The sequence below is a fragment of the Myodes glareolus genome, chromosome 14 (genome assembly GCF_982192425.1).
Source record: "Myodes glareolus chromosome 14, mMyoGla1.1, whole genome shotgun sequence".
Classification (NCBI taxonomy): domain Eukaryota; kingdom Metazoa; phylum Chordata; class Mammalia; order Rodentia; family Cricetidae; genus Myodes; species Myodes glareolus.
This window is the reverse complement of record NC_142039.1, coordinates 63,151,508-63,167,106: the sequence shown is the minus strand read 5'-3', so window position 1 is coordinate 63,167,106 and position 15,599 is coordinate 63,151,508. Positions and strand designations below refer to the sequence as shown.

Genomic DNA, 15,599 nt, shown 5'->3' with positions numbered 1-15,599 from the left:
ATGAGCACCAGAGCCTGAGAAGTGTGTCTGTTGTCGTAGTGCAAAGGTACTATTGCGGTTGCTTATTGGTTGGGCCATCTTCTGCTAAACTGGATTTTGGCGGGCACTGGTACACACGGAAAAGAAAGGTTGTTTTATCTATTGTGTTTTATTGAGCAAGTTAATAAGAAGGAGGCATTTGGGAAGAAATAAAAATATCTGCCAATCATCTTATTTAGATCATCTCTCTTTTTAGTCAACTTGCTCACTGTAAATTTATGAGCACAATATCTTACAGTTTACTGCATGATTTATTTTACTATCTCAACCTTGTGAATTAAGTTTATTTTCAGTTTTAAAAAAAAAACTGTAGAGGCTCAACCTCAGGGCTTTACACATGGTAGGCACACACTTAAAAGTGAGCTATGCTCCTGCCCACTTTGTTTAAAGACATTCAGGTTTGGTGGTAGATGTGTGTAATCCCAGTACCGAGTACACAGCAGGGGGTCTAGAGTTTGAAGCTAGCCTGGTACAAAGGTACGCTATAAACACCCAAAGCTGGCTTTATAAACGTTTCTCAGGAAGAAAGGGGACCATGCACAACTCTGACATCTGAGACTTGGTTTTGTTCAGTCTGGTCTTGGGGTCTGTGGTACACCTTCCCTTTTGCTGAGTACAAAGTTTTGGGTCAGGCTATTAGGCATGTACTATGTGGGTCTTCTGACTTGAGCTGAGTAGTAAGTATAAAATACATAGCAGTTTTCTAAGGCTTACTACAAGGGTAAAAGGAAAGAAGCATACAAATATGTAGGATATACTAGGTTAACTTAAAATATGTCACTAAACTAATTTTGTCTTCCTTTTGCTTATAAGTATGTCATGAAAACAGTTTAAATTACATATGTGGTTCCCAATTGCCTTCTTATTGGACTGCTCTGCTCTGAGCAAACACATAGCTTCATAGTAACATGGTGGTCACAAACACCTGGTCTTAGCTTGGGCTGGTGTCTTTCCTAGTTAAACTTCTGTCCTGGTGTCTGGGTCTTGACGTCCTGCTGTCATGCAAGTTCAATAGCAGCCTAACCTTCCCCTTCTGCCTAGAACCCCCTCGAGTGCTCATGGCACCAGTGTCTGCTCTCTAGAATTCAGTGTGGTGTGGGTGACCAGAGGAACGTGGTATTTTAAGTAACAGAGGATGGGTTTTGTTGTCCACCATCTGTCAGCACTTCAGTCTTCATGACTTCACGGGAAGAAAAGCTCAAAGCTGAATGCGGAGCTTCAGGATAGTCTGTGTGCGTGCGTGCATGTGCGTGCGTGCATGTGTGTGCATGCGTGCATGCATGCATGCATGTATGTGTAAAGTTTCCAGGGGCAGAACTTCAGGGTAGGAATCATGCTGTACATGGGGCAGAGATTAGGAAGCAATCAATGCATTAGGAAGTAATGAAGGCTGGGAGTGTAACTCAGCTGGGGGAGCCCCTGCATGGTGTGCCTGAGTCCCTGGGTTCAGTCCCCAGTGCTGGGAGTGGGGTGGGGAGAAAAGGAAGGTGTCATGAGTTGTACCCACTCTGGCTAGTGTAGGTTACATGAAAGGAAAAGCTGTGGATTAGAAAACGAAGAGAAAAGATAGCGTATAGGGTCAGATCTTACTCTGGTAGGTCAGGAGGATCATTTAGGGTTTGCATGTATTCAGGTTATATAAGCAGAGGCATGCACGTGAGACATTGACCAGGCTGCAGACGCAAGAAACACGGGCGAATAGAGAACCCTGGGTAGACAGTAGTGCTGTCTGTTATGCTAATGCCTTGTGTTGGCCTGTTCATGCCAAGTGATGCAGCGGTGACACCCTTAAATGCTCAGTGCCTTGAAATGACAATGGTCTCTTTCTCTAAGGTTAGTGTCAGTCCCCTGTCACCTGTGGCTTTAGTCGGAGGAATCTACTCCTGCCTGGGATTTACTAATTCTGTGGCAGAGGCTTACAATCCACTGCTCCTCAGAACCTGCAGTCGGTGCTTTGCTCAAATGCATGCACGTGGCCAAACCCAGTGATGTGGCCAACCTGGTATCAGTGGGATCGGGAATTGCAGTCTCCTTCTGCAGGTCTGACAGGCAACATGGTCATAGTGGGAGCATGTAACCCTTTCCGTGAGGGCAAGGAGTCATTTGGAACAGTAGTGCAAATCTTTCACACTTTGTCATCCTAACACATTGAAAAATTTTTTTCCAAAGCCTTGAGAAACAAATCACTGTGTATTTTTGTCTTACTGTTTCTGTAGACTTCACATCTCAGCCATCTTGTGCCTGCCTTTATTTGGAACCAGTTGTTCTGACTGTGTTCTGTGCCCAAGGATGCCCATAGATGAGGATGGTAGGGTATCAGGTTGCTCCCTTCTCATCCCCAAAGAGAACATTATCATCTCCCTTGTCTCTTGGCCATGGTCCATCTTCCTCTCCAGAACAGTGAAAGCCTCTAGAATCCTGCCTAGGTCTCCCCTAGCAGAGTGAACTCGCCCTCAGCCCCTTCCTGTGTCTTCCACCACTGGGCTGCCTCAGATCCTTAGAGTCTGGGGACCTGGTGCCTTGAAGCCAGCTTAGCTCATCTTCTCTCTGGCAGTAGAGAGAAGAAGCCTTTACCCCACAGGGTGTGGAAAGCACATCAGGTGAGCTCTTTGGATTCAGGTCCAGATGCCACCTGTTGTAACTGATGTCAGGGTGAATTTTATTCTTTCTTTCGTGACAGGCAGTGGCCATTTGTCAAGATGGTGGGCGGGCTGTCACTGCAAGCTCAGATGCTTGGGACTTTCACTGGTGTTTCTTAAAGAAATACCCTGTTTTTAGAAATACCCACATTGCAGTTCTGAGTGTACCATTGAAGACGTTTAATCGGGGCATGAGAAGACTAATAAAAAAGCACCCACTGACCGAGGATGTAACACGTCTTCTCCGTCCCTCTGCAGCCAGTGGACTGGTGTTGGGTGTGATGATAAAGGCCTCTGTGTCCTGAACTAAGTAGTCGAAAGAGCCTGCATTGGCCGCATGCTTCATTGAGTGTGCACCGCTGGTTTACACACACCAGTGTCCAGTGGAAGCCCTCGGCTGCTGTTAAAACTTTCACATGGGATTTGGGAGAACTAGTTAGTTGCTATTTCCAAACTTCCTTCTGAATTGGGTGTCAATATGGATGTGTTCCTGAAAAGACCCTTGCCATCGCCCCTCTTAGAGCATTGAGTCCCCACCTCTGGGACTTTGCAGAGCATTGTTTCCGCCTGTGTTGGATGGTGAGGTCCCTGAGCTTGGCGACAAGGCCCTATTTCTTGTGGGTGTTCTCCAACTGCTGTTAGCTGCTTGAAATCTTCAGTCAGACACCGTTGACTGTGTAACCCAAGATATCGTTTGATGTGTACTTACGAGCGCGTATGAAGGAAATGATTAATTACACCGTGAAAAGGCAACAATGACTTGACAGACTGTTAAACAGGAAGGGAGGTCTGTCAACAGACCTGGCTGGTAAGGCTGGTGGCTCTGATACTCTTCTCCCTGGGCGGTGGCAGCTGTGTTCAGACACAGGCTGAAGTTTGTGGTTGGTCCAGTGACTTCCACAAACAGCAGCCGTGAGGACAGTGCTGGGGTCAAACGGGCTTCCTGTGCAGTTCCTGTCTGAGATTTCTAAGTAAGGTTTAGCTTAAAATAATAATAATGATAATAATAATAACAATAATAACTGGCATATATTTGTTACACACAGTGCTGGTTAGCTGTTTTATTGTAATTCTGATGGTAGGAGGGAGGGAAGTGAGAAAGGCATTGAATGGCATCCGCATGGGATGGAATGCCGAGCGTTCCTAGTCTTCTGCTGTGACTCGGTTCTCGTAACACCACGCTGTGAATGAGGACATTCCAGAAACATCTTTCTTATTGTCATCTTGCAAAGCTTCAAAGTTTATTTTTTTTCTTTTAAAGGAAACAAAACAGGACCCTGGCAAGCCCATATTCCTACACCTGGAGAATTAGAGATTTGCAGAGTGATCAGGGGCGTAGATAGGAGACTGTGCAGGATGGATTGTGAAAGCTGGGTCTACAGATGTGAGCCAAGAGGCGATGAAGCCAGGGTGGAGGAGAGAGACCCATGCGCTCATACAGAGCAGAGCAACTCCACATGGAGCAGGCTTCTTAAGCACTCAGAACTTTAGATTTGGGAACTAGGAAGTCACGTGTCTTGAACTAGTGTTTTCTGTATAGAGCTGCAGCAACCCTTCTTGCATGAACTTTTTAAAAATGCTACGTATTGTCTTCCTGTAATTGAAGTGAATGTGGATCTTCACTGTCTGTGTTACTGAAGGGTTTGCCCTCGCTGATCCGTGCTATTATATGTCATGATATTTTGTTTATGTTTTAAAAAATAAAGCTTGCCTGAAAGTCAGAGTGCAGAGCTAAGCCACTAGTGGCCAGGGAGTGGTGGTACACACCTTTAATCCCAGGAGACAGAGGGCAGAGGGATCTCTGTTAGTTCAAGGCCACACTGGGCTTCCTGAGATTGAATCTGTTTAAAAGAGAAAGAAACAAAGCTCACACAAAGGTGATCCCAGCACTTAGGATCACACACCTTTAGTCCCAGCACTAGGGAGATAGAGACAGGTGAGATGTGGCTGGGCAGAGGGAGGAATATAAGGTGGGAGGAGACAGACACTCAGGGTAGTCTGAGGTTTGGTGGAGACAGATGCAGTCGGGAAATGCAGTCTGAGGACAGGATCACCCTTTCAGTCTGTGCATTGGTAGAGGAAAAAGAACTCTCTAGTGACTGGCCACTCTGCTTCTCTGATCTTCAGCATTAACCTCTTATATCTGACTCTGGATTTTTATTATTAAGACCAACTAGAATTTGTGCTATAATTATGTGTGAAAATACATGTAAAAATGCAGATTCACAAGCTTGTCCAGATAAGAGATAACTCACTGTCTTTGTCAGGTTTCTGTTGCTGTGATAAAACACCATGACCAAAGGTAATTTGGGGAGAAAAGGGTTTATTTGGCTGACACTTCCATATCAACATAGTCCATCAGTGAAGGAAGTCAGTACAAGAACCCTAACGGGGCAGGAACCTGGCGTCTGGAGCTGATGCAGAGGCCATGGACGGATGCTGCTTACTGACTTGCTCTTTGTGGCTTGCTCAGCCTGCTTTCTTATAGAGCCCAGGACGACCACCCCAGGGATGGTGCCACCCACAGTGGGCCCTCCTCCATCAGTCACTACTTAAGAAAATGCCCTACAAGCTTGCCTACAGCCTGATCTTCTGGAGCCATTTTCTCAATTGAAGTTCCCTCCTCTCGACGACTCCAGTTTGTGTCAGGTTGACATAAAACTAGCCAGGCCCATTCATCAAGCACCTGCTCTAGACTAAAATGCGCATTTTCAGAGTCTTTTTATTTGATGGATCCTAAAGCACGAGAACAAAGCCCTTGACCTCTTAATAGTGACTAATATAGCAGAACAAAGGGAACCATAGATGAGTGGAGATACGTGTCTACACATGCACAGCGTGTGATCAGGCAGGCGTGGAGTTCAAAGTAGTTAGAAGTGTTTCTAGGCTCCTGAAGACTCCAGGGGCAAACGTGCTTGCTGCCCAGCCTGGTAATGTGAGTGTAATTCTGGACCCAGGCAAAGGCAGAATGAGATCACTGATCCCCACTGGGTGTTCTCTGGCCTCCACATGTGTGCTAGATAGTACATGGGCCTGCACACACACACACACACACACACACCATGTTGATGATGATATATTAAGAAAGTTTTACATGAAGCATCCTCAATAAAGCTCTCATAAAAGGAGTGACATTTAAGATGGCATTGACAAAGTTAAAGGTGAATGGAAACAGGCTTTGACTCAGGTTGCAAAAATGGATACTTGCTTTCCAAGTTTTTCTCCATGTAAAATTTAATATTGTGTCATAATATGCCTTAGAGTAATCATTTTCCACCTGGGAAAGGGATGAAAAGTAAATTAAAATTATTTTTTAAACAATATGTGAAAATTTCAGGAATAATTATTTTCCATTTTGTTATTTTTGGAAATGGATGGGTGGGGCCCTGTGTTCCAAAGGTGAGGCTGGGCTTGGTCCACGTGCCTCTACCTCAAGTACTGGGGCTTCAGCAGTGCACTCCTATGCCAGGTTGTCTGATATTTTTAACTACATTGAAGATTGAAGCAACTACAGGACAGAAAATATAACCGACAAGTATTTGAGACTCAACCTGAGAGTGGCTGCTGGCCCTCCTGGTTGCTTCCTTATGTAAACATATTATGGCTGGAGGTTTCAGTGAAGGGACAAAACCAGACAGGACCAAGTAGGCCACAGAGCGACCGGAGTCATGACTCAGCGCTGAAAGCACTTGCTCCCCTTGCAGAAGATCCAGGTTCTGAGATCAGTTCCCAGCACCTACATCAGGCAACGCTCTCCTGCCTGTAATTCCAAGTTCATGGGAATCTGATGCCCTCTTCAGGTCTGTATGGGTACTGCATGCACATGGTGCACTTGTACCTTATAAGCAAAGTAGTCATACGCAAAAAATAAAAAGTAGGTTGAAGGAATGAAAGACTGTCCATAGATCCCATACGACTGAGGCGCCTTCACATTTGGCTTTTATTGCTTTGTTGAACTGGGGTCTTGGTCTCTCTGAGTAGCCCAGGCTGGCCAGCCTCATTCTTGACCTCCCTTCCTCAGCCTCCCAAGTGCTGGAATGACAGGCCTCAACCACCGTATCTGGCTCATGTGTTTTACGGGTTAGAAAACTGGTTGCAGACCACATTTCTCAGAATGTTGATGCCTTCTGCTCCCCCCAGAATATGCAGGATGCTTCTTTCAGGTTTGTTTTTTTTTTTTAACCACAATTGAATTTTGCTGAAATGCCATCAGAGATCATAGCTCTCAATAAGCAGGGAGTTAGTACAGCATGCTGCTCATAAATTCTGTACCCTCCTTCCTTCAGGAGATCTGTCACTCAATGAGTTGGGCTTATTAAAAACACCCGTAGCAGCTTTGCTAGATGCTCAGCGGTTCACAAAAATGCAGAGCTGACTTTTTTTTTTAAGGGCCCGATGGAGCTGGAGCAGATGTCCAGCAGGCTGTGGGGAATTCAGTGCTGGCGTGAGTTTTGCACATGGGGAGCTAAGGGGAAAGTGGGATTTTGCTGGAAAACAATGGCTTTCTAATTTTACCAGTGACGAGAATATCTGTGCATTTGGCTCTTTTTCTAACTGGGAAGGTGTAAAGTGATTGGCGTCTCTTGGCAGTGATGAACTAGAAGGCTGTTTGTTGTGGAGGGTATCACTTGGTATCCCAGGCTGACCCAGACCTTACTGTGTAGCCCAGGCTGGCCTCAGACTTAATGGCAGCCCTTTTGCCTCAGCCTCCAAGTGCGGGGACTGCAGGTGTAAGCTGCCACACCCATCTTTTGTCGTTCTGTAAGCACCCAGCTGCATCCAGGCTTTCAGTGTTTTCTATCCCCCACTTTGCAGTTAGGATCCACGCAGCTTCTTAATGAGTAATTAGAAGACACTGAGGTGCTCTAATGACGCGAGTTAGTCCTAAAATGAAACACTTCTCTAGTCTGTTATATCATGTCTTTGCATTTCAGTGAAATGAATCAGACTTCAGACTTCTTCCTGATAAATGTTTACTAAAATAGAAGCCTACACTCCGTAATTGGCTTGAGGGATCCCTATCCTAAAGTGCCTAGGACCAACAGCTGTGAAATTCAGGAGCTTGCACAGCTAAAGGTTTGGCAGGCAAAGGACCCCTGTGTCTTGCATTGCTGTCAGAGCCCCTTTGTCCATGATAGCATTTTAATATTTGTCTAGACTTTAAATGGGACATATGGAAAATCAATTTTTGTTTTACTTCTATTTGAAGAAACAGTTTCAAATAATTAACTGTTGGAATGGGCAGTGATTGTGACCAGCAGGTGCACTTCCAGCTTGGGATAGATCTCATTTTCTTTCAAGCAGTCGCGATGCATCTGGAGACCGGTAGATTGATGGCCTCAGTATGCAAGATGGCAAATTATTAAACGTCCGACAGAGATGCCTGTGACTGCCACGCTATTGAAGAACTACTAAAGAGACTCAGTGTCGTCCAGAGGATACCAGTAAAGACATTTGAAAATTGGAAACTAGCCCCTCTTGACCATTTACAGTCAGGAAGGAGTCTTGGCCTAGGTGGAAAACAAGGCAGATGCCAGAGGGGGAGAGATAAGTGTTATCTGATTTCATAGAAAGAAAGTAGGGGGGCGAATCATAGAATCTCCATTTGTGGAAATGTTTTAAAACAACACAGATCTCTTGGGAGCAGTGCTGAAGTTCAGTCCTGCCCAGAGGCTGAGAGTTAGCTGGATTATGCCCGTGTGATCTTTTGAGTCATTGAAGGAACCCTCGCAGGCAGTAAGCATTCTTTATTTTGCTGGCTGAGACCATTGCCTCATAGCTGTTTATTTGAAAGGTTTTTTTTTTCTGGGTCTATTAGTATCAAATTTGAATCTGGAGTCAGTGGTTTAAGTTATGTGTATTGTATATGCCTGAATCTGTGTGTAGTGGCGAAACTGCTGTAAGCAGAAGTTAATCCTTTACTTTTGTTTTATTTATGTGTACGTTTGAGAGAGGGAGACAGGAAAGAACAAGCGGGAGAGAGGGAGGAGGGGGTGAATATAACTACGAGAGTTGTGGCTTATCACTCTCCCTTACTCCTTTGAGGTGGTCTTTCACTGAACTTGAAGCTAGACTGTAGCCCCAGCAATTCTCCTGACTCCGCACCCCTCTGAATTGCTGGGGTTTCGGGTACACGTGACCACATCCAACTTTTTACATGGGTTTTGGAAATTTGAACTCGGGTCCTCATGCTTACAAAGATGCTCAACCTACTGAGCTATCTCTCCTGCCCATCTAAGTCTTTTTATTGCATAAAAACTACCCGCTTTTTTGCAGAGTTTCAGTGCCGTTAATCATCCGATAAATAATTCCAAGGCAAAGAATATAAATATTGCAGGCTTCAAAGATGAATTAGCTCTAGCTCCTGCCTTCAGGGAACTTAGGGTGCCAGTGGATGGAGCTAAGACATTCACAGATCATCCAGCTAAATGTCCAACCTGCAGCCCTCAGGCGCATGTCTGCCAGGGTGGCTGTGAATGCAACCCGACACGTGTGTTGATGACAATGACATGTCACTATATCAAAGGGTTGAGCAAACCTGTATCATGATTAGTAGATCATAGAAAAACATTGGGATAGTAGCAGAGAAAAGGATTAAGCAGTGTTATGAGATTTCAGAGAAGGAAATACACACACACACACATGCACACTTATGTATGGATGTATGCATGCATGTGTGTATGTATGTATATGTCCTTTGGTTGTAACCAAGCAGTCTTTTCTGGGGGAAAATGCATTAAGCTGGACCTTCAGTAGGAAGCATTTTGAAGGGCAGAAATGAAGAAAATGAGAATAGTCATTCCAAGAGGGCACGCTCCACTGGGGCAGGAGGGAACAGGAGAAATCACTGGCGAGGAGCTGGTGGTGTCCATTCTGGACTGCCGGGCTGAGTTGCTCAGTGCTTCTCCCTTGGAGTGTTGAGGATCCCTCTGCAGGCGAAAAGCCACACGTGCAGCTCCATCCCCGAGAGCCATGACTTTGAAGCTAAAGCTGTTTGTTTTGAGTGTTCCCCAGAAATGAATTCCAAAAGTCGAGATGGCTGGCCGTGTAAATGGCTCTTTGCTGGAGGACTTTCGAAAGCTTTTCCCCTGGGAATTGGACACAGGGCTGTCTATGTGCGCAGTTTTCAGTGTGATCTCATCGTCTTACGTGGACCATCCCTTGGAACTCGTGTTCCTTGGGACACAGTCTGGGAAGTATTTACTGTGCCTTTGGCGGTAATGGCTGAGGGCAGGTAGTGGTGTTTGTGTGGAAGACAGCAGCCAGGTAGGAGTAGCTGTATGGAGGGTTAGTGCCTGCAGGAGCAGATGGTTGAGTTACCAGCCATACTCAGCCAGACTGCATGTTCAGACAGTGAGGAAAAAGGGAATCCCAGATTGTGAAGAGGAGCAACCTTCACTGTGCTAGAGCTGTGTGTAGCGTGCACAGGTAGGGGAAGGAACTGGTGTAAGTAAAAATCTACCTGTGTACCGTTACTTGAGAAGGTAGGGAAGAGCCAGTTTAAAGGTTTCCGTGCATACTTCTAGACTTGGATGGGGGAAGAGAATTCTTATTAAATATACTTTAAAAAAAAATAAACCACCTGGTTAATATGTTTGCCTGTTAGAATTATGGCTAAATAGTAGCTTTCGCTTCCGTATGAGTTCATTACCGTAGGAAAGCTGCACCCAAACCCTGCTGTTTTATTGAGCTGCCCCTCATCTTCACTGAGCCTCGTTTACTTCTCTGGAGCTGATTCTTAAGCTTAATATTTTGTTCTTTCATTTAGGTGTTTGCCTTTGATTATTGCTTTTGGTCCATGGATGAATCAAACACTACAAAATACGCTGGTAAGTCGGCTGTTCCGGTTGGGCCTCTGGCCTCCTCCATCGCGACTGCTTTCTCTAATTATGCTGGAGTTTTGTTTATCCATGTGTCTCACACCCGCTCCCTCATTCTGGTGGGTGTGTTTGGAAAGTTGGTGCTCTGTCTCTGCCACGTTCTGTCTAAGCAGCCTTAGACCAGGTTTGTAAACCTCAATAGAGAGGTGTGTATGATGGTGTGCCCCTGTGACCTCAACACAGAGAAGGCTGAGGCAGGAGGACTGCCCCGAGTTCAAGGCCAGGTCAAGGCTGAGCTGGATTGCTAGTATTAGGCCAGGCAGTGTTATGTAGCAAGACTCTTGACTGCCCCACCACCACCACCAAAATTTCAAAACCTCATTAGGTTTCTAGTTGTTCACCTTCTAAGGATGTCGTTATCCTCAGAGAAACTTCCAGGTCAAACCTAAACTTTACCAGTTTTAACTGGTTTAGAAAACCTGAGGGAAGACAACATGGAATTGCTATAGTTTCTAAGGGAGGTATAGAGATGGCATTGAAAATTAGCATATAATTATGTATAAATTAAAATGAAAAATAAAAATATCATTTTTCCCTTTGTAAGTATTGAGGTTAGGTGTATGTTAGGTCACCTGATTTATCTATTCCAAAATGTGTACATATATTAAAGTGTGTATGTAACACCGTAAATATCAGTTTTACTTGTTAATTTGAAAAAAAGAAAACGGTAAGTTAAGCATACAGTGCAAAGAGGAATGTAGAAGGTGCCCAGTTATCGAGTGTCATGGTACCAAGACAAGTCCACGGACCTTGAGGTCAGATATGGGATCTGCTTTGGCTCCTTGGGATAAGTGTTTAATTTCCCTATACTTCATCCTGCTTTCTATAAAGTGGAAATGGCAGCTGCTATACACCTATGCCAGATGGATACCATACAGGTTAACTGGGGGCGTTAAGTTCTGACTGATGGAGGGTCCCCGTAAAAGATGCTCTATTGGGGGTTTTCATAGGGAGGGTGCTAGACATGGCGCCTGAGCAATGGGTGTAATGGGGCAGTGATGACAGGAAATTCGCAAAGCCAAGCTGGGAAGTAGAGATCAATGAGGTGAAACATGAAGCTGTTGGCACAGGCTGCTTAAGATGATGTGAAGAGGAGTCCGTGGTCCTCCCTTCTGCATCCCTCAGCATCTCAGTGAACGTCTTCATTGCTGTCTGCAGATACCACTGTGTGTAGCCTCTTGCGATGTAGTGCACAGGGCCCACAAACTCCCTTTTCAGCCAAGTACAACTTCATTGGATCCAGATGAGAAAATACCTGTGGAATTTAGGATCTGATAAACCCTGTAGTCAGAAATATAAAAAGATAAAAATGATTTTTAGTGTGCTGATCGCCTAACATCGATACGCTTTTCTGTTACATGATCATTTCAAATGCTATGTTCCAGCTCACCTTGAAATAAGGCCTCTTGATCCACAGAACACTGCCTCTTTACAACACTGGGGTGAGGGGTAGATTTTTTTTCTTATTCTGTAGATATCATCATGATTACACAACTATTATGACACTCTTAGCAAAAAGTAAAATTTGTGGTTGCTGTTGTCTCGGGTGTTTGACTGTTACACAAAATCTGCGTAGAAAATAAGTTGGTTGTGTAGATGAGATTTTTGGTTTCTGAACTAACTTGATTTCTGTTTTCTTCACTTAAAAGAAACAGCAACTCTTAACTGCGAATAGAGACATTAAGAGGGAAGCATTCTTTCTCTGGTGAGAAATAAGGGATATGGGGAGAGGGAAGCCCAGATTTCCTGAAACCAACCTATTTGTCAGGCTCCATGAATAATGGCCTCATTGAGACTGAGTCGGGGCACTCAAAGCAGCTCTCAAAACTGGGGTCTGGCAGGCTGAGTGGGGGTTGGTAGATTCATGGGTTGAGCGAGCCGGAGATGCCAGGGCCCTCAAGTGTCATGCGCTATGTCCGAACATTAGATCCTCAATGAAGTTTTGCTGTTTATTGAAAGCTAATGCAGGATGCTCTACCCTCTGGCTTTTCAACCTGAAACTCTTTAAGTTCTCTGGAATTGATAATGGCACTTCAGGGCTTGGGTGGGTCGCAGTGGCTAGCCTCAGTATGCGTGCCAGAAAATGCCCTGGGCTGGGATTTAAGGCACCTGGCTTTGCTACAAGCTGCTAGGCTTTGGTGAGATAAAGATAACCTTTTTCCTCATCTGTGGGCAGGATGAGGGAAAGGAGGAGCTGTGGCTGTGCCTCCCATCGAGCTGAATCATGCATTTTGTGCGGGAGGCACAGCTGTGCTGGCTGCTCAGAGGCAACTCAAAGGCTGGTTTGTTCAGCCATTTGCATTGCGTGGAAGTGCGCTTTGAGGCATTGTGCCCCTGAAGGGGCTCTTCCTCCTTTACCCTCTTGATTGGATTGGTATAATAATGTTTGGCGGGTATTTTTGAGTCAGAAGCACAAATCTCTGTGGTGGGACTAACTGGGAAAAAGAAAGGCAGACAAATAAATGGGCTGCAGAGTTGGAGGCCTTTAGCGCGGCCACTCTGTGTAAATCCGTCTCTAACCCAACCCCAGCGTGCAGCCACACATAAATCTCATGGAAAGATTGTAAAGTGACTGTGTTAGCATCGATAGAGATAAATTCGAGCCATCTTAGTAAATGATTACATCCTGCTAATGGTAACTAAGACCTTCTTGATGAGGAATCAATACATTAAAAATATAATTTCCTAAAGTGAACCCTGTCAGTAGATAAGTGACTTCCAACAGCCCTGTTGTATATATCCTGCCTGCTTACCTTTAAATCTTACTGCAGATATGAGAAGCAGTCTGGGGGCTGGAGAGATGGCTCAGGGGTTAAGAATATTTGCTACTCTTCCAGGAGACATGAGTTTGACTCCCAGCACCCATGTAGGTGGCTCCTAGTCTCTTGTGACCTCAGGGGATGTGATGTCTCTTCCGGCCTCTGCAGGCACCAGCACACATGTGGCCCATACAGACACATATAACACATAACTAAAAAGAAAACATAGTTTTTAAGGGAAAGAAAGAATAGCAGTCTGGTGGTGGTATATGTGGGGTTGGTGTGGATAACATTCCTTAGCCTGGGAGATTCTGAACGCTGGCCTAGAAATTATGTAATCTCTCTTGCCATATGGCATGTTGCTCAAATTTGCTGAAGCTGTGTGTTCTTGGGCATTTGTTGATACTCCACAACCTGGAAGGAAAGATGTCCAGCTGACTCCCAGCCTCCTCACTGTGTTCTTGCTGTGCGGGGATAGAAGAGCGCCTTCAGGGCCAGGGCTGAGCTGCAGGCTGGTTGGCCACGTTTGATTCTGTGCCTGTCATGGGGGTTTATGTGCTCAGAGGTCAGAATGATTAATTTCACAGTGACGGTGTCCACCAAAATTAATATTCTAGAAACCAATGTTTGTCCAGTTAGAACCAAATTGTCAGCAGAATAGCGCAATATGAATTTGTCTTAACATATTTAGTCCTAAGTATTTGACCATTGAAGTATTCTCCTAGTAACTACTTGGAGAAGGCACAGGCTCCTGGAGTCAGGCTTCATGGCCTCAAATGGCAGGCGGTCATAACAGTCTTTCACTGTCATGGATCTGAGGATGAATTGAGACTCCCAGCAAGTTCTGTGCATCCAGAAAACAGCTGATAATTGTTAGCCATTATGTAAAGCTGCAAAAGTTCTTCATGTGCTCATCAGAAGCACTAGTGATTGGCTGCTTAAGCATCCTTGGAGTAGACATGTATTAGACGTGATATCTGCTGTCCCGAAAGCCCCTAACCAAATGAAACCTTGAGCACAAACTCTATCCAGGTTGTATTTTTTCTTACAGTGCTTTATGAATTGTCTTACGCACATGGCCATTCTCTTAGTGGCTCGCCTTCATTCACATTGCTCCTGAGCCTTTGAAGTTTTCCTCAAATCAGCAACTCTTTCTCATTTTTCATTATATTTGTCATTGAGAGAGACAGAGAGAGATACATACACATGTATGCTTGCTCGTGTGTCCATACACACAGAGGGAGAATAGTTCAGAGGACAGCTTGCTAGATCAACTCACTCCTTCCACCATGTGGGTCTTAGGTTGTCAGGCTTGGCAGCAGGCACCTTTTATCCACTCAGCTATCTCAGTGGCCCAGAAACTCTGGTGTTTGTTTTAATTAAAGCATATAATCACAAAGATAGAAACCAGCTTGGAAGCCAATACAACTAACCTTTATAAAACATACCTCACCTGGTGGAGGCTGGGGGTTCAGGTCATTGATGTTTCTAAGAACAGACACATGCAGTTCAAGTCAGGAATATTTAGTTGGTAAAGATGCCCCAAATATAAACAAACTTTATGAGCTTTTAAAAAGTAGATACATATGTATACATGTGTATATTTATACATATAGTATGTATATTTATTATGCCTGGGTTTTTTTCTTACATCTAATGCCTACCCGACCCCCCAGCTCCCTTTTTCATTTTGGGACAGGGTCTTGTGTATCTTGGAGCTGAGGATGACCTTGAACTTTTAATCATCTTGTTCTTACCTCCAAGTGCTATCAAGTAGAATGATAACTACACACTGCCACGTCAGGGGTAGCCTGTACTGGTACTGGGACCCAGGACATTGTGCACACCAGACATGCCCTGTGTTGACTGAGCTGCAGCCCTGTCTCCAGATGTCCTTTTTAATCCTACCCACCCCTCCGTTTCATGCTCTCCCCTTTCTGATCACATCTATTCCTTAGAGTATTTGCCGGCACCCGGGAGCACTGTTTAACTGAGCTGTATTTGGAGGGGCAGATTATAAACTGTAACTGTGATTATAAAATACAACCCACATGCTGCGTTCCCAGCCTGGTGCCGAGCCTTTTATGTGCGGGCGGAGACGTAATAACAAGAACGTACAATTAGGTAGGAAATCCTACTGTCAGCATTTTCGCAAATGAGGACATCGAGGTTCAGGAAGGTCTAACTGCCTTTCAGAGGTGAAAGTGGTGGCCAGTGTAGACTGAGTCAAAACCAGCGATGCACACTCCTATCCTGGACACTTCTTATCTGCCCTGGAGGGG

General features: G+C 44.9%; 1 protein-coding gene across 5 annotated transcripts in view; it reads left to right on the top strand.

Moving 5' to 3' along the window:
* Kif13a (kinesin family member 13A) overlaps positions 1-15,599 on the top strand; it is a 181,374-nt gene that overhangs the window by 76,721 nt on the left and 89,054 nt on the right. For all 5 annotated transcript variants that reach the window (XM_048460641.3, XM_048460492.3, XM_048460568.3 and 2 more), the window contains exon 4: positions 10,447-10,507. In XM_048460641.3, coding sequence (XP_048316598.3) covers positions 10,447-10,507 — 61 coding nt within the window. The remainder of the gene's footprint in view (positions 1-10,446; positions 10,508-15,599) is intronic.